Source organism: Engystomops pustulosus, chromosome 6 (genome assembly GCF_040894005.1).
Source record: "Engystomops pustulosus chromosome 6, aEngPut4.maternal, whole genome shotgun sequence".
Classification (NCBI taxonomy): Eukaryota; Metazoa; Chordata; class Amphibia; order Anura; family Leptodactylidae; genus Engystomops; species Engystomops pustulosus.
This window is the reverse complement of record NC_092416.1, coordinates 61,701,363-61,720,266: the sequence shown is the minus strand read 5'-3', so window position 1 is coordinate 61,720,266 and position 18,904 is coordinate 61,701,363. Positions and strand designations below refer to the sequence as shown.

Sequence of the window (18,904 nt, the reverse complement as noted above, 5' to 3'; positions counted from 1 at the left end):
GAGACGTTGTAATTAGATTTGCCCTTGCTACATTATGATATTTGCACAATGGCAGTTCTGTAAAGTTATGAGTTGGAGAAATCACTGATTTGCATATACGGGAGCCCTCATTCACTGAACATGATGTCATTGGGCCATAAAGTTGCAGAATGTAGCGGATAAATCTTGCCGGACAAACCTGTTGAGTATATTAATGTTTGCACTTATAGTAGTGAAGTGATTCATTCAATGTGAGGTGGCAATGGGCGGCTGCCAAAGACACAGACTAATGAGAGGATATCATCACATCCAAAGTTATTGTATCAAACTACTCCAATTAAAAGCTGATTCATCCTGTCCTGCCTCCAACTCCCCTTCATCTTTCTCCCCACTCACCATAACCTCACAGTTTCTTCATCTTACACTCCAGTCTTGCCTTTAAATATTTAACCCTTTGGAGATAGATAGAACTTTATTATGTAGAAGTTTTAAAAATTAAACTGTTTACATTTGCAAAAGGAATCCAGATTCCCAAGGTATATTATTGGTCTAATTTACATCCCAAACCCTATCCATTATTAACCCAAAAGTCAATCATTTAACCCTTTACCGACATGTGACATTTTTATGTCACATGCCGGCTGCAGGTGCATGGTGAGGGCTGAGCCATACAAGGTGGGGGTTTGCTGCATACTGCCAAACTATATTATCAATCAGACAACCTAGGGTTGAATAACCTTAGGGGGTCTGAAAAATAGTAAAAAAAAAAAACTTATTAAAAAACCTCAAAATTCAAATCACCCCCCTTTCCCTAGAACTGATATAAATATAAATAAACAGTAAAAATCATAAACATAGTAGGTATCACCATGTCCAAAAATGTCTGATCTATCAAAATATGATAACTGTTATGTAACCCGGAAAATATCGCCCAAAGTCATAAATACCACTTTTTTGCCATTTTGAAAAATTCTATAAAAAGTGATCAAAAAAGCCGTACAGAGCTAAAAATAGAAGCATTGAAAACGTCATCAAAAGACGCAAAAAACTCCATACACCGAAGTATGAAAACATTATTAGCGCCAGAACATGGTGAAATTATACATTTTTTTCTTTCTACAGGAGGTTTTAATTTTTGTAAATGTATGAAAACATTATAAACCTATACAAATTTGGTATCCCCATGATCGCACTGACCCAAAGAATAAAGTAGACCTGTAATTTGGGGCGCACAGTGAAAGCCATAAAATCCAAGTTTACAGGAATTTTTTCACCATTTTCACTGCATTTGGATTTTTTTCCCGCTTGAAGTGCACTATGTGTCACTATATCTACAATGTCTGCACTATGTGTCACCATGCAGGAAAAATAAAAAAGTTATAGATCTTTGAAGGTGGGGAGTAAAAAATGGAAACGCAAAGACGAAAAAGGGCCTTGGTGAGAAGGGAAATCTGCCTACATCAGAGCCTGTTGTATGCTGAAGCCTTTCCACCCCAAAGAGATGATGAAAGTTGTACCCAAATTAGACAATCCATCTGCAGCCCAAACATTTCTCCATAATACACTAGAGATTAAAATTAGAGAACAACACACAATTTCCAAAACGTCAAGGACAGGGGTCCCCAAACTTTTTACATAGGGGGTCGTTCACTGTCCCCCTCAGACCGTTGGAGGGCCGGACTAAAGTTTAAAAATAAATATCAGTACATGTGACCACATCCATAATACACTGGCACCCCCCCCCCTCAATTAATTATTTAATATACTGCACCCCCTTAAGAACTATTTTAAATATTGGCCCAATTAATGAATTAATTGGGACAATTAATTATTAAATATACTGGGACCCCTCTCCATTAATTATTGAATATGCCTCCCCCCCATTAATTACCAGACAACCCCTCATAATTAATTATTTCCTATACCCCCCACCATTAATTATTTCCTATGCTGCCCCCACTATTATTTCCTATGCTGCCCCCCACCATTAATTATTTCCTAAACTGCCTCTCATAATTAATTATTTCCTATACTGCCCCTCACCATTAATTATTTCCTATACTGCCCCTCACCATTAATTATTTCCTATACTGCCCCTCACCATTAATTATTTCCTAAGCTGCCCCTCATAATTAATTATTCCTAAGCTGCCTCTCACATGTCCTATCTTTGTCCGTAGTACGGCGCCGTGCGCCATAACTTCCTATGGAGGGGGGCGGGGGTGAGCTGCGCTCATCTCCTCCTCCTCTCCCCGTGCACTGCCGTTGCCTGCTACGGCAGTGTGAATGTAGCCTTACTGTTTTAGGAAATTATATTTTCTTTATATAACTATTCTGGATTTTACATATTTGAGAGGAAATTTTGAATGTTAATTGCCAAATGCATCGTCTGGTTGTCTGCTTTATAGGTTTATAATTATATAGGTTTTATGGCGCCTTTACTTTTTTATTCTGTTTTATTAATATATTTTGCAGGTTGTGACTGTCTTAAAAATTGTAGCTGAAAAGCAGATATCTAGTTATTACAGTTTTAGTGATATTATGTGGATTTATTTATGTGAACATATCAATATGGGACATTTTTGAACTCTACACATGTCCATCTATTACATTTAGGAGATGTGAAGGGAAATATTTTCTGTTTGGAACAAATTTTTTGCCATCAAAGTCAATTTTTAAATATTTTTTATAAAATGTTTCAGTTTGATTCAAAATTGCATGAATGTCTAGAAAATCTTTGATGCAATTTTGCAAATGGGGCAAGTGTCTGCTTTCAGAAAATATCGGTCCCTGTCCCCATTGGGCCTCACAGTCTAATCAACCTACCAGTAATTTTTTGGAGTGTGGGAGAAAACCTGGAGGACCCAGAGGAAACCCATGCAGACACAGAGAGAACATACAAACTCTTTGAAGATGTTGACCAGCGCTGCAAGGCTGTAGTGCTAACCACTGAGCCACTGTGCTGCCCATCAATCTAAATATAATCTATTTCCTATAAAATTCTTTAAAATTACAGTTTGTTTTACCATACTAAAGGGAGCCTCTTACTGACTGTGACTGGTCATAAAATAGTTATATTTTGGGGCCCCACTTTTAGTTTTGCCCAGGGCCCCACTTTGTCTAGAACCGGCCCTGGTGATACATATTGGTTACTTATACATATATGATTGCCAAGTGGGACAGAAAAACTAGTCCACACTTGGTAAATTCTGAATTACTATATAAGAACACAGAATATCTTAGATTTGAAAATATACGGCTTCATTTCCCTACTGAAACTACTGACACAGAAAAACCGACACTCCAGGATCAGCTGCATGATTTTTAATTTGAATAGAAACAATAACTCTATCTACACCACAAATATGAATTTTTAGAAAAGGTAGTAATAAAGGTGAAGTTTTAACAATAAGACATGACTAATGGGTTTCAGTGAGGTCTCTACAGACCTTTTGTGTTGTATTAGAAATGGATAAATGGACCTAGTCATAAATATCCCCAATACTTGCATGAAAAACCACAGTACAGCGCCCCTCAGAAACCACTAGTGCATTTGTACAATAAGTAACATAGAACCCAGAGCAGACTACAATGCAGTACAGACAATAATAATGATGATGAAAATTGTCTGAACCCATGCAGCAGGTAATAATTGTGAATAAGTGGCTGCAGGCATCGGCTTGGATAGACCCCAGTACTGTGCCCTACCTGCAGCCAGACAGTTATTCTTACTTATTATCCGCTGCACAGGGCCCATTCTAGCCTTTTTGCTGCCTGAGGTAAAAACAGAAATGTGCCCCCCCTTTTATAATACTTCCCCCTATGCACAAGAATATAGCTACTATAATACTGCCCCCTATGCACAAGAATATAACTACTATAATACTGCCCCCTATGTACAAGAATATAACTACTATAATACTGCTCCCTATGTACAAGAATATAACTACTATAATACTGCCCCCTATGTACAAGAATATAACTACTATAATACTGCCCCCTATGCACAAGAATATAACTACTATAATGCTGCCCCTATGTACAGGAATATAACTACTATAATACTGCCCCCTATGTACAAAAATATAACTACTATAATATTGCCCCCTATGTAAAGGAATATAACTACTGTAATACTGCCCCCTATGTACAAGAATATAACTACTATAATACTGCCCCCTATGTACAAGAATATAACTACTATAATACTGCCCCCCTATGTACAAGAATATAACTACTATAATACTGCCCCCTATGTACAACAATATAACTACTATAATACTGCCCCTATGTACAAGAATGTAATACTATAATACTACTCCCTATGTACAAGAATATAACTACTGTAATACTGCCCCTTATGAACAAGAATATAACTACTATATCACTGCTTCCTATGTACAAGAATATAACGACTATAATACTGCCCCCTATGCACAAGAATATAAGTACTATAGTACTGCTCCCTATGTACAAGAATATAACTGCTATAATACTGCCTCCCATGTACAAGAATATAACTACTATAATACTGCCCTCTATGTACAAGAATATAACTACTATAATACTGCCCCCTATGCACAAGAATATAACTACTATAATACTGCTCCTATGTACAAGAATATAACTACTATAATACTGCTCCTATGTACAAGAATATAACTACTATATTACTGCTCCCTATGTACAAGAATATAACTACTGTAATACTGCTCCTATGTACAAGAATATAACTAATATATTACTGCTCCCTATGTACAAGAATATGACTACTATAATACTGCTCCCTATGTACAAGAATATAACTACTATAATACTGCCCCCTATGCACAAGAATATAACTACTGTAATACTGCTCCTATGTACAAGAATATAACTACTATATTACTGCTCCCTATGTACAAGAATATAACTACTATAATACTGCTCCCCCCCCCCCTCCACAGACAGCTAGCCCCCCCCCCCAGGTCTTGTGTCTGCCCTCACTCAGGTAGCCCTCCCCCTCCATGTCTGCTACTCCCTTCTTACACCGCAAACTCCACCAGGTCTCACAAAGCAAGCCCCTGGGTCTAGTCTTCTAGTCCAGCAGTGTATAATAGCCCTCACACATGCCCAGCAGTATATAGGTAGCCCCCACAGATGCTCCAGCAGTATATAGGTAGCCCCTACACATGCCCCAGTTCTATATAGTAGCCCCCACATATGGCCCAGCAGTATATAGTAGCCCCCACACATGGCCCAGCAGTATATAGTAGCCCCCACACATGCCCCAGCTGTATATAGTAGCCCCCACACATGGCCTAGCAGTATATAGTTGCCCCCACACATGCCCATTCGCTATATAGTACCCGCCACAATGCCCCAGCAGTATATAGAGCAGCCCCCACACATGGCCCAGTAGTATAAAGTATCCCCCACACATGCCCCACTAGTATATAATAGCCCCCACACATGGCCCAGCAGTATATAGTAGCCCCCACACATGGCCCAGTAGTATAACGTATCACCCATACATGCCCCACTAGTATATAATAGCCCCCACACATGCCCCAGCAGTATATAATAGCCCCCACACATGCCCCAGCTGTATATAGTAGCCCCCACACATGCCCCAGCTGTATATAGTAGCCCCCACACATGGCCTAGCAGTATATAGTTGCCCCCACACATGCCCATTCGCTATATAGTAGCCGCCACAATGCCCCAGCAGTATATAGAGCAGCCCCCACACATGGCCCAGTAGTATAAAGTATCCCCCACACATGCCCCACTAGTATATAATAGCCCCCACACATGCCCAGCAGCATATAGTAGCCCCCACACATGGCCCAGTAGTATAACGTATCACCCATACATGCCCCACTAGTATATAATAGCCCCCACACATGCCCCAGCAGTATATAATAGCCCCCACACATGCCCCAGCTGTATATAGTAGCCCACACATGTGCTCTAGCTGTACATAGTAACCCCACACATGCCCCAGCAGTATATAGTAGCCTCCACACATGCTCCAGCAGTATATAGTTGCCCACACACAAGCTCCGGCAGTATATAGCGGCCCCCACACATGCCCAGCAGTATATAGAAGCCCTCATACATATCCAGCAGTATATATATATTAGTCCCCACACATGGCCCAACAGTATATAGAAGCCCCCAAACATGCTCCAGCAATATATAATAGCCCCCACACATGCACCAGCAGTATATAGTAGCCCCCACACATACCCAGCAGTATATAGCAGCCCCCACACTTGACCCATCAGTATATAAGTAGCCCCCACACATTTCACGGGGTATGGAACGGTACAGTACCGCAATTTTGCGGCACCGCACCGCTCCTGTTGGGCACCATGGGCCCATTGCCTGCTATGGGAGACATATATATGCCGTATATACGTCGGCGGTATATACGCCCCCCATATGTGTGTGTGTGTGAATGCAGCCTAAGGTGAGTTGTACTTTACCCATGTTATTAGTTGGTCTAATTTGCTGCACAACAATATTGAATTTTCTGTCCAGTCTCCCCCCTAGTTACTGACAACATTTTTTTGGACAAGTCAGAAAACTGCCTAAAAATGCTCTAAAATCTTCAATAAATGTGGCGCACATCATTTCAGCTGCAAATTACTTTGCGTAGAAAGATTGGTACACCTTGGCCAATATTCCTAATCACTGTGATTGACAGCTGCGCTGAAACGTTTCCATCACACCAATGACTGTGTGACCAGATGAAGCTGCTTCCGCCCCTCTGACTAGTTTAGGTAATAAAATAATTACCTCCATGTAATAAAAATCTTAATTATAATAATTGCCTATTCTTATTATAACACCAGTTAATATTATTATCTGTCATACTAGTATCCATATGGTGCAGGGAGGGTAATTCCATCCTTTGGCGTTGGGATCTGTGCACTTATGTCTGTTTTGTGATTACAAGTGCTGTAACATATGGCGAGACTGACAGAACGCACATTCCAGCCAGTTCTCCGTGTGATAGCATGTGCATGAGCCCTGCCACCCTAATGACGGCTTGCATGGGTATTACGTTCCGGTCATGCCAAATCGACTTTGGCTCATACTGTACATAAACAAGATAAAGAGAAGGCATTTGTTTCGGAGCCTCTTACTAATCAGCTAGTAATGACATCACAGGCCCAGATGACAGGCTCTGCTTAGAGAGAACAAGGGGGGCACACACATACACAGCCCCCCTACTTATACTCTAGGTTTTCCATCGTGGAATAGATATCTATGTGTGCATACAAACAGCTTATCTCTGCCAAATATAACACTGCCCCAAGCCAGAGGGCGGTGATCCATGGAACTGGAGAGGATTTGCACCATTAGGGAAGAGTTTATCGTAGGACGAAGAAGTTGAAAGAGACTCTTTGTAGTGTGAAAATATAACTACTTATGATGGGGTGAGAGAGGGCAAAGAGCCATAATATTGCATAACCCCACATAAGATGGCATTTTGGTTTAATATGTACAATTCCTTTAATCCAATATCTTAATGCAGAATGTATGATCAAACATTTTGCAATGATAATCAAAAATGTTATCCAATCAAATGTTTTTGTTTTTTTTAAACTTAAAGGGAACCCGTCACCACTATTTTCACAAATACAGGTAGTGGCAGGTTCCCATAGAGCTCTAATAACTATCTGACACCCTGCTTTTAGCTAAAAATTGTTCCCCTCAGATCCCCATAAAATCAGAGTTATAATCTTGCCTGGTATCTATGCAGCTTTGGAGCTAGTCCACGGGGGCGTGGCCTAATGTCATGTGACCAGGGTGACATCATCAAAGGTCCTTGAGCTACTTAATATGAAAACTATACCCCATGTACATATCTGACCACATAAAACCATCACAGCAGCCTCCATGGACTTCTACTCCTCTCCATGCAGGCTGCTGTGATTTCATGTGATAAAATATGCTGTGATTTCATGACATATATGCTTAGTGTACAGCTCCTAATGCTACAAAAGCTATAGGACCTGCGATGATGTCACCCTGGTCACATGACATTATAGCAGCATACAGAGATAGGGATGGGGAGGAGCTGCTGGATTCAGCCCGAGGAGGCCACGCCCACCTGGACTACATGTAGCCATGCTTAGTTACCAGATAAAACTATAAAGTTGAATATATGGGAATCTCAGGGGCATAATTTTTAGCTACAAGCAGGGTGTCAAATAGTTATTAGAGCTCTATAGGAACCTGTCACTAGCTGTATTTGTGAAAATAGTGGTGACGGGTTCCCTTTAAAAGAAATCTACCATCAAAATCAAGCATGATAAAACCAGGGACATTTACTCATAGATCCAGGCAGTGTGACTGTGGTAATCTTATATGTGTTATCCATGGCCTCCTTCCTTCTAAAATCAACTCTTATCTAGGTGGTGAAACCAGAGCCCTTCTGTGCTCTTATTCACAGGCTACTACACTGTCAAACCTTCCTGCCTGCTTACTCAGCACTGCCCATTCCCTTGCTGTAATCTCACTGCAGCAGATGAAGTTTCAGCAAATAGTTGTAGGAGGGAAATGCTCCTAGCACAGTGTAACACCCTGTGAAGCTTTAGCACAGAGGGGCTCTGGTGAAACCCCAGTATCGCTTCTGGCATCATTTTAAAAGTTGATTTCAAATGGAAGGAGGCCATGGATAACACATATAAGATTACCACAGTCACAATGCCTGGATTTATGAGTAAGTGTCCCTGGTTTATCATGATGGATTTTGATTGTAGATTTCTTTTAACTAGAGGGCTTTAACATACAATCAGATTCATCTCAGGACTTTAAAGGGGTATTCCCATGAAGCCAAGAATCTTAAATATACTCAGGATAACAAAATAACACATTCTCTAATTCACTGTTATTAACAGAACTCCAATTCCAACTTGTCTCTATCAGTACTGGTGTTTAAAATTTTAGTTATCACGATTTACGACCGTAAATCTTTTGACTATGGTTGGATTCTTCTCATGAATAGATTCTCTTGTCTGCACACTGCAGTGCTCTCTGCCTCCTGCCCCACCCTACTGCATTACAAGACCAGCTCAGAAACAGGTACTTCCTGCCAGCAAGCGGCTGTGTACAGAGACTTATTCTACAAGTTAGAGACATATAAATTCTGTATTGCAGAACTGACTGTGTGTTTTATTGATTAGGTGAGTAAGCAGAGCTGAGAGTGTCATTGTGTGTTATATGCATCTCATCCTCTTTCATCTCTGATCTGTCTCTTTTCTATGTGTCAGGTACTAGAAGAATGTTTACAAGCTAAATAAAAGTGTATATAAACCTGTACCCTGATAACCTAAGCACATTGTAAACTTGTGCACTAGACCTTAGAGTATTATGTCTGCGGTTAAAAGTAACCACCCGAAATTACTAGTACCCACGGGTAGGGGATGAAATGTTCTTCATCGAATTTCCTCTTTTTTGTAAAATTCTCTCCCAAAGTCAGGAATATATGAGTTTTCTCATCCCATTTTGACATCAGATGAGTCAAGTTTAGTGGTTGCAGGGCAGTGTCCCTTCAGAAGCCCTTATCTTCGGTTCTATAGAAACATAGAAACAAGCTACAGAACTGCATTATAAGAAGTGCTGGTTAGAGTTTGGAAACAGATAATTGGAATGATGAAATGAAAGTCAATAGACTGAGTTATGATGAGTGCAAATGAGTTTAGAATCAAAGGGAAGGAGGGGTGGGGGGGCTAACAGATCAAGAACCATCAAATTTGGTGGAGGAGACCTGATGAGATGAGGTTGGATCACAGCCAAAGAAACATGATAACAGGCTATGTGGCTGTCTCAATGTCGAGCTATATGTTACTTCATACACTGAAAGGGGTGTTCTCATCCGGGCATTGACATTTAATTTGATTTACCTGCCATATAGATACATTTCTGCAATTGGAAAAGTAGGAAAAGTACCTGTATGAAGATCATTTTCAATAAATGTAGCCATGTTGTCCCTTAGAAACAAGATTTTTATCCTTGGATGCGACCACCACTGCTGGAGTAATTGCACAAAGAAACGAATAGTTTTGCATATGAAATGGACGGTTGTTACTTCCTGTAGTGATGATCCCTGAATCCTGGTGGTCAGGCACCTATATTATTTATGCCTAGTTACTCTCATTTCTCGATTTCTCCACATTCGAAATCCATAACTTTTAAATTTTTCTGTTTACAGAGCTGTGTGATGGCTTATTTTTGCATAACAAATTTTACTTCTCAGTGGCATTATTTATTATCCCATGCCGTGTACAGGGAAGCTGGAAAAAAAATCCCAAATGAAATTGGCAAAAAAACGCATTTCCGTCACTTTCTTGTCGGCTTAATTTTTACGACTTTCACTGTGCGCTGCAAATTACAATTCTTTGGTTCGGTAGGATCACGGTGATACCAAATTTATATAGGTTTTATTGTGTTTAATACATTTTGAGGTATGGAGCTGTGTGAGGTGTGACGCTTTCATTGCTACCATTTTAAGGACTGTGCAACGTTTTGATCACTTTTTTTTTATCCCAAAGTAGCGTTTCAGATATTTGGCTGCTATTTTCCGTTATGGAGTTCACCGCCGCCAATAACCGTTTTTATCTTTTCATAAATCGGGTATTTTGAGATGTGGCGATACCTAACCTATTTGTGGTTTTTACTGTTTATTACGTTTTATATCAGTTCTAGGAAAAGTGGGGTGATTTGAACGTTTAGGTTTTTTAAATTTTTTAATATATTTTAAACTTTTTTTTTACTATTTCTTAGAATTGTATTGCAGTATATGGCATTTGTGCACAGTATTGTAACGAATCTGCAGAAACCAGACAAGACTGTTCCCCGATGACGTTTGGGGGAACGACAATCAAAACCAAGATGGCGACGCTTATGCACCACCATCTTTTAAATGCAGTCAGCGGCAATGGCAGGATTAATACCCGCGATCGGTACTAGTAACGAACATGGGTATTAGTGGTGGCTGTTTGCAGCAAACCCCACCTCTGTATGAAGAGGGCTCAGCCTGTGACCCCTCTTCATACATCCCCTGCACCTCTGTATGGCGCATAGTGAGAGGAGGGTAAGTACTATAGTTATGAAAAGGACAAATATAAATAAAGGAATTATAATTATCATAGACACGAATATGATTGAGAGCATGCTTATAAAAATTTGAAACAGTAACAATGTAGTTACTTGACCAGAAGGATAAAGAGGCCTATGAAGAAAAGTTGTAAGTCAAATTTATGTATGAGATGGCCAAGAGAATTGTCTATAAGATAGTATACAGTAACAAAGATGTAAGTTTTACATTTGCCATCGGGAAGGCATTGACTGGACAAGAAGGTAGCAGCCTATGTATCTGTAGCTACTTTAAGTTAGGACCACTTTTTTGGGGTAAGATTTAGCAAGACCAGCACTTTTTTTGGAAAAGCTTAATTTGCTTGACTATCTTTTATAAAGTTGACAACTTTATCAAATTCAGAACAGCTGACAAGATTGCAACTTTAGCAAAGAATAGTTGAAAAAAAATGTAAGGCATGAAATTGGAATAAGGGTACCTGGACCTCATACCTAATCCAATAGTGATGTAAAGGAGCCCATGAATGCAGATTAAGTTTTACTTTTATTACCAATATTATCACTACCCTACTTATGTATTAGAGATTGTAACCACTGTAGAGGTACAATTTATTATAGCTCACCTGACCTTATACAGTGCTTTACATGAGGCAATTGTTACCATGTCGCCTACTAGTATATCACTTGAAGGGGGAGAATTTACAAAAAAATGCTTTAACTCTTACCTAACCCACTCCTTTTTTTGTCTTCTATATCCCACTGTTATTTTTTCTGCTTTATTTATTATTACCCTGACAACCCAGTAGTTGTAGGAGAAGAAAGGGTTAATTGTTACAATTTTATGCACTGGTTGATAATTCCAAAAGCAGCAGATATATAACCGTAAAATGTATTTGTTACAAGTTCTTCGGATCCACCAAATGCGATCAACAACCATTTCATCTTCTGAGTGTATCGACTGCGACACCCCCAAACACCATCTGACACCTCATTTATCCACCTCAGTAAAAAATCTACTTTTCAAAGCCCCAGTCGCTTACGTCAAACTAGGTGCAGGTCCATAAATCACCGGCCTCATTGCCCCGGTCATCTCCTCCACTGAGTCGACCCTTTCCTAACTGGGTGATTAATAAGAGAAAGTTACTTTGTTTCACTGGCTATGCCACATTTGCTGTAACAGTTTGTAGCAAGGGCCTAGGAGACAGTAAATTTATTGTCCATGAACCTTGAAGAATGACATCAATGCAAAGTGTCTGGCATTAAGAATTCTGAGGGGATGGAACCATTGGCTCATCATCCGTCTTCTTGGAGGAGAGTGATGTTTCCTATGTCATCATAGAACGCTATATAAGATATGACACTTTAATGATGAACCTGGCAATTAAAGGAGAATCCTGATAGACCAGAGAAGCATCTACTCCTTCATCCAGCAGCCATGCACAAGCTCTTTTCCTGTGGGCTTATCCTTGCCATTGTCTTCAACCCACTCCGATCACTTCCAATCTTAGACCCCAATGAGATTTCCTTCCGAATACCAGGTAAGAACAAATTTGTCTTTATTTCACCCCTTCCCCACTTATAAAACTACTCAAAGCTTGAAGGTTGTAATTACGGAACGTCTCCATATCCTGCAGCCAATTATTAATGATGGATCATACAGAAGGGTCAAGGAATTTTCAAATACTGAAAGTAAGCTGGAATAAAATGTCTCCATTAGCCTTGTACTTTTTTTTAGTATATGAAAGGAAATTACTTTTCTCAAAATGATATTACTGTAATAAGAAATTAAGTGAATACTCCAGACTGTTAGTGAAGGATAACTTAAGGAGTCGGAAAAGCAAAGTCATTTGCAGTCACCTTCATTTATCTAATTAATACTTTATTTTTTTTTTTCGTGTTCTTCCTTCACACAGCATAGCAACAAAGTCCACATAAAATAGAGGAAATATTTGAAAGTCCAGTTTGCACAAAGCATTATCATTTTATATATATTGTAATTATTGTTATTATTATTTTTGAGTAGTTTATGTTTTTCATATGTTATATTTATTGCTGTTTATGCTGTTGATCTTCAATTTTGCATCAATTTCTTTGTGTGTCTAAATAATCAGTATTTCTTTAATAATTTTTTTTTATAACCATTCATAATCCTATCCTAATGACACACCTTTTTTAAGTAATTGTTTGTTTTCTTTCCTTTTCTGCCTGTACACATCATGGAAAAGATAAATGTTTGAAAGTCGTCTTTGCAGAAAGCATTATATTTTTTATATATTTATAACTTCTGATTATTATTTGGGAATATTTTTATATATTATTTAGGAGTATTTTAAAAATATTTTTCATGCTTTTTTTGTATGTTATTGTATGCTTGTTTTTTTACTTAGAATTCATTTCTCCATGTATGTAATTTATCAGGATACTCTTATTTTTCATCATTTACGATTTAATATTAGGCATCATCCAAATTACACACGTTTAATTTATTATTATGACAAACTATCAGTAAATCCATCTGATATAGAAACTAAATCCATAGCAGTACATGTAGTGTTAATAGTAAAATAGAGGCTAACCAAAAATCATTTTTAAAGGGAGATTTCAAGAACTCATCAATCACCTATCTCTTGGCAGACCATAAATTTCTCACATTGCTCTCTGGTATCAGTCAAAAGCAGTGGTATGTAATGGAACTTGTCTGTAATGAAACAAATGACATTTTTTTTATTTGGATGATTATTTATACTGTTATCGACGTTTTTAAAATGTTGTTATAGTAATTTTATTACCAGAGTATAATTCTAGAATCCAGAAATCAAAGCTACTAAACTAATTTCTGACAACAGAACAATTAAATAAAATTTTAATTGTTATCATTTCACTGGGCACTAAATGGAAAATTGACAGAAACCAAGCTTACATATGGAAGGATAGGGGGTATTGGGTAGTCAAAATAGCTCCTCCTTTTCTTGTAGTTAGACCATGTCATGGTCTCTAAATATTTAGGTCATGTGATTTCCTCTATTGTGTGCATATCACATGACCCAGTCCTCAAGTATATAAGTATACTTGAAATGTACCATGGGGAATCTACTTTCTGAAACATTCCCCTTGCTAGATTCCCCTCCCTTCAGCAGCTGCATTCCGTCTTTTCCCAATTCTGGGATGCAGCTATTATCCATATACATTCAAATTAATTTCAGAGTCTACTGGGATGTGGAGTAGCCTCAGACAGTCTCCCCCGCTTAGTCTGCCTAGTCGCACACCGCATCCATGACGAAGCACAGCATCACCTGGCAGAGATGTGCCTGCTGCCGGTGCGTTGCCGACAGACTATTTGTAGCTACTGCGCTTGCGCAGAGATCACGTGGTGCCTGAGACACGGACCCTAGGTGGCTAGGCACCCTTCATTTTTTTATTTTTAAAATTTCTACAATTTTGTTGACTGTGACTTTTTTCGATCACTTTTTATTAAAAAAAAATTTGTTGTGTTGTTAAATGGCGAAAAAGTGCCCTTGCAGACATTTGAGCGCTATTTTCCTTCATGGGATTCCCTGCAGTGAATAACCGTTTTTATATTTTGATAGATTGGAACTTTTTCATTCAAATGATATTCTATACTGGTTTATAAGACAAACGTTTGTTTGATTGGTTGGCATGGGTTACAGCAGATTGTATACACATTATACACACAGATACTGGTTTGTTTACTGTCGTTTATTATTCTGACTTTCTTATCACAGATTCAAAGACGGATTTTGGAGATGTGAGCAGCTGGGACGACACTCACTTATTACAGAATCTCCCCTCATTTCTGGACAAGGGCAGAGATACAGATAATACAGATGACATTTTCAGCAAGGAAGGTGCAGTACATGATATGATTCATGAATGCTAATTTCGATCCTGTTACATAGCTATATAGGATGCAGAGGTAACAGTGGCACGTGGGCCATGGTGCCTGAAGTCTATCACATATCTCACTGCCACATTAGACAGGTTTAGAAATAACACATAGTAAATGAGTTTGCACTGAGACCCATAGGTTGCAGGTTCTGCTTCTGCAAAGAAATCTGTACATCAAGAGTCTGACTATATATATTTAGGAAAAAGTACAGTGATCTAACACGGAAAACTCCAGTTATGAGGTCCCTTTAACATTAAAGAGAACCTGTCATGCAAAATAACCCCCCTAATCTAAATATATTTTCATAAACTGCCATTAGAGAGCATTGCCTCTATCCCTTCATTGTCCCTCTACATGCCTGTAAACCTAAGCAATGAGGTCCTAAAGCTGTATGCAAATGACCTGTGAAATGTCCAATGAGTCATTAGCATATTCAAGCTGTCCGGGTTATTCATGAGTGGGAGGTACAGCCACACCCCCAGTGCTTGACTGACAACTGCTCCATGTAATGGCTGCTCCATGTGCTTGCTGGTGGCCACGCCTCCTGCAGCCTGTGTGTGCATGTGTGTGTGTATGTGAAAGATACAACAGCTCCAGGCAGCCATGTTATAGCAGAACATGTCAGGTACTTGTGTAGCTGATGTCTGTGTATCACACATGTGTATTAGGACAATGCAGCATGTCAGCAGATGCAGCACACACACTAGCAATGCTTTACTATACATTACACACAGACATGAGCAGGGGGAGGAGAGGGGAGGGATAACAGGGGTGACATCACTGCCTCTGACCATGTGACCAGCCTCATTTACATAATAAAGAAAAGATGATATTATAATGATTAATGTATGAAATGACTAGATAAAGGCTGGGATGGGATCCTTGTGAGCTGCTCCAACAGGTAGTAGTGACAGAAATAGTGACAGAGACCTGATGACAGGTGTCCTTTAAAGGAAACCTGTCAGCTACATCTAGACCCCAAAACCAAAGGTCCTACCTCATTTACTGTCATTTTATAATTCACAGGAGCCACTGACTCATTTCAATATCATCATGCAGAGCAACTAACTACAGAAATTGCTGTAGGACCTTCCATTTGATGGAGTAGATGTTCCTGACAGGTTCTCTTTAAGTGATCTATTTCATCAATGGATAGATCGCTGTGTGCAATGGAGTAGTCATTGTTTGTTCTTTGATTCCTTGAAACTCTCAATTTGCATGAGCTGGCTTTGAAAAATCTTTCAAATAAAACATATTTTGGTTTACCATACAGTATAGTGAACTGAAATGTATCTATTATAGAAATCATTCAAATTGTTAGCAAATTACTGAACTGTATTTTATTAAATGGATTTTATATTTACATACATGTTTATTTTACTTTTTACTAGGAATAAGTCTGAGATCTTATAACTTGGATGATTTTATGAAAGAGGTGAGTTAAAGCATTAAAAGGGGCATAGGGGCAGTATTATAATTATATTTATGTAAATAGGAGTAGTATTATTAGTTATATTACTAAATATAGGGCCATTAACATAGTACTATATACCCTTGTGGTAAGAGGTTATATTCTTCTACATAGGGGGCAGTATAATAGTAGTTCTAGTCTTGTACATAATGCAGATCATTTTGCAGAGCGTTTTTCCCAATATGATTGAAATGTGTTTTAAAACTCAATGAAAACACATAATATGAACACAGCCTAAAGCTATGTGCACAAGATGTGATTGAATTGTGTTTTAAAATGCATTTCATGTGCATCTGGAGAATCTCCTCCCTGAAATTAGATGGGTTGTGATTTTTTGTGATTTTTTTTATGGGTTGTGCTTGTGATTTTTTAAGAAGTAGCATGCCGTGTTAAAAAAACTAACTTCTACAAAATGATTAGCCCTTTTAGGAGTGCCAAGGCAGATTAACATCTTATTTACACATCTGTCCTGAGACAGATTGAAGCCTTATCGGTCAGGCCTAGAACTTTTATTAAATGATAAGGTAAGACATAACCTAATTGAAATCACACCAATTTCCTTAAAACTGCATGTTTAGGCTGCTATCGTGACTATATGAGGATTTGAGAATGAGTATTAACTCAGTATGTAAGTCTCATTATTGGATCTCTGCAGTGATCCTACTTATTAAAAGCCACAACCATGACACTAGAAAACCACACTCGAGCCCCCCTGACATGTTTCGCCGGTAAACCAGCGTCATCAGGGAGTGGGGGCTACAGATAAGGCTTCATTCTGTCTCAGGACAGATTTGTAAAAAAACAAACTTGCTACTTACGTACCACTAGTATTTAAGTGTAAACACGTCTGAATTCAGATGTCAGAACTGATGTGCCTAAAATGTATTTTATAATGTAATTCAATCTTGTGAACATGGATGGCATGTCCAACATTAGGTAGGACCTATTAATGAAAGCAATTAGGGCCTGTTGGCTTCTATTGGGGCCACTCGTTCCCCCCCCCCCCTCATATTGTGGTCCCTCTCATCTTCTCATATTGTAGCCTCTTTCATCTCCCCTCATATTGTGGCCCTTCATCTCACCCTCATATTGTGGCCCCTCTCATCTCGCCCCCATATTGTGGCCCCTCTCATCTCGCCCCCATATTGTGGCCCCTCTCATCTTCCCTGCATATCGTGGCTCCTCTCATCTTCCCCGCATATAGTGGCCCTTCATCTTGCCACAATATTGTGGCCCCTCTCATCTTCCCTGCATATTGTGGCCCCTCTCATCTTCCCTGCATATTGTGGCTCCTCTCTTCTCTCCCTCATATTGTGGCCCCTTGCATCTCCTACTCATATTGTGGCCCTCTCTCATCTCCTACTCATATTGTGGCTCCCTCTCATCTCTACCTCATATTATGGCCCCTCTCATCTTTTCCTCATATTGTGGCCCCACATCTCTCACTTATATTGTGGCCCCTCTCATCTCCCCCTCATATTGTGGCTTCTCATCTCCCCATATTGTGGTCCCGTCTCATTCCCTCTCTATTGTGGCCCGCTTTCTTACCCCCATTTGTGCTCTTTTCCTTGTTTCAAATGAATACAAAAAATAAACAACACATACACTCCTGTCCCAGTTCCCAAGCAGCTCTCCTCTCCTATCTTCCTCTCTATGCTGCAAAAGCACAGTGATGATGCAGAGAACTAATAGTTCCTGTTACTTAACTCTATCTGTGTCCTCTCTGGACACAGATAGAGTAGAAGTCTCAACACGATGGCAGGGGGCGGAGTCAGCAACGGCAAGGGGCAGGGTCGTCGGCCGACAAGGGGTGTAGCTAAAAGGCATCGGGACCCACTGATTCTTTAATCGGCGAACTGGTGGGCCAATCCGACGCTAGTTATATTCTTGTACATAGGAGAAAGTATTATAGTCAGGTGCGATGTGCTGACTGGACTGACCTCAACTCATTCTAACATAATACTGTAGTTATATTGTTATCCATATGGCGCATTGTGGTAGTAGTTACACACCTAGGTTAGTAGTACGGTAATTCCTTAATCCTCATATCCTTAGGGCTCTACATGGTGGTAGTAGAATTCAGAATAAAAACCTTTTTCCTCTTATATTGCAGGAATTGTTCGACAAGCAGCCACAGATATCACTTTTGAGTCGTCTACAATCTAAAGAGCGTAAACCTTACAAGAAGCGAGCAGGGAATTTGTCTGAATGTTTCTGGAAATACTGTGTCTGATAGTGAGGAAAATGAAGTATCTATAGGATTTTGGCTTATTTATACACCCCTATATTTACAATGATGCCTCATCACAACAAATAACGGAATAAAAAATGTTGAAGCTGAACTCTGCAAAATAGTTTATTTTACATTTCAGAAAAATATTTACTGTTTTGCTGATCTTTGGTATAACCCTTTGTTTCTTTAATGAAAGATATTTAATAAAAGTAACATGACAATAA

The 18,904-nt window shown here is 39.2% G+C and overlaps 1 protein-coding gene across 2 annotated transcripts in view; it reads left to right on the top strand.

The window, feature by feature from the left end:
* The window catches only part of UTS2 (urotensin 2), a 26,315-nt gene extending 7,411 nt beyond the window's left edge, over window positions 1-18,904 (top strand). The window contains exons 1-4 of one of the 2 annotated variants that reach the window (XM_072156311.1): window positions 12,410-12,607; window positions 14,813-14,935; window positions 16,368-16,411; window positions 18,561-18,904. In XM_072156311.1, coding sequence (XP_072012412.1) covers window positions 12,505-12,607; window positions 14,813-14,935; window positions 16,368-16,411; window positions 18,561-18,680 — 390 coding nt within the window. In that variant the 5' untranslated portion in view covers window positions 12,410-12,504 and the 3' untranslated portion in view covers window positions 18,681-18,904. Of the gene's footprint in view, window positions 1-12,409; window positions 12,608-14,812; window positions 14,936-16,367; window positions 16,412-18,560 lie in introns of those variants that run through there. The other variant, XM_072156312.1, reaches the window with a different exon arrangement.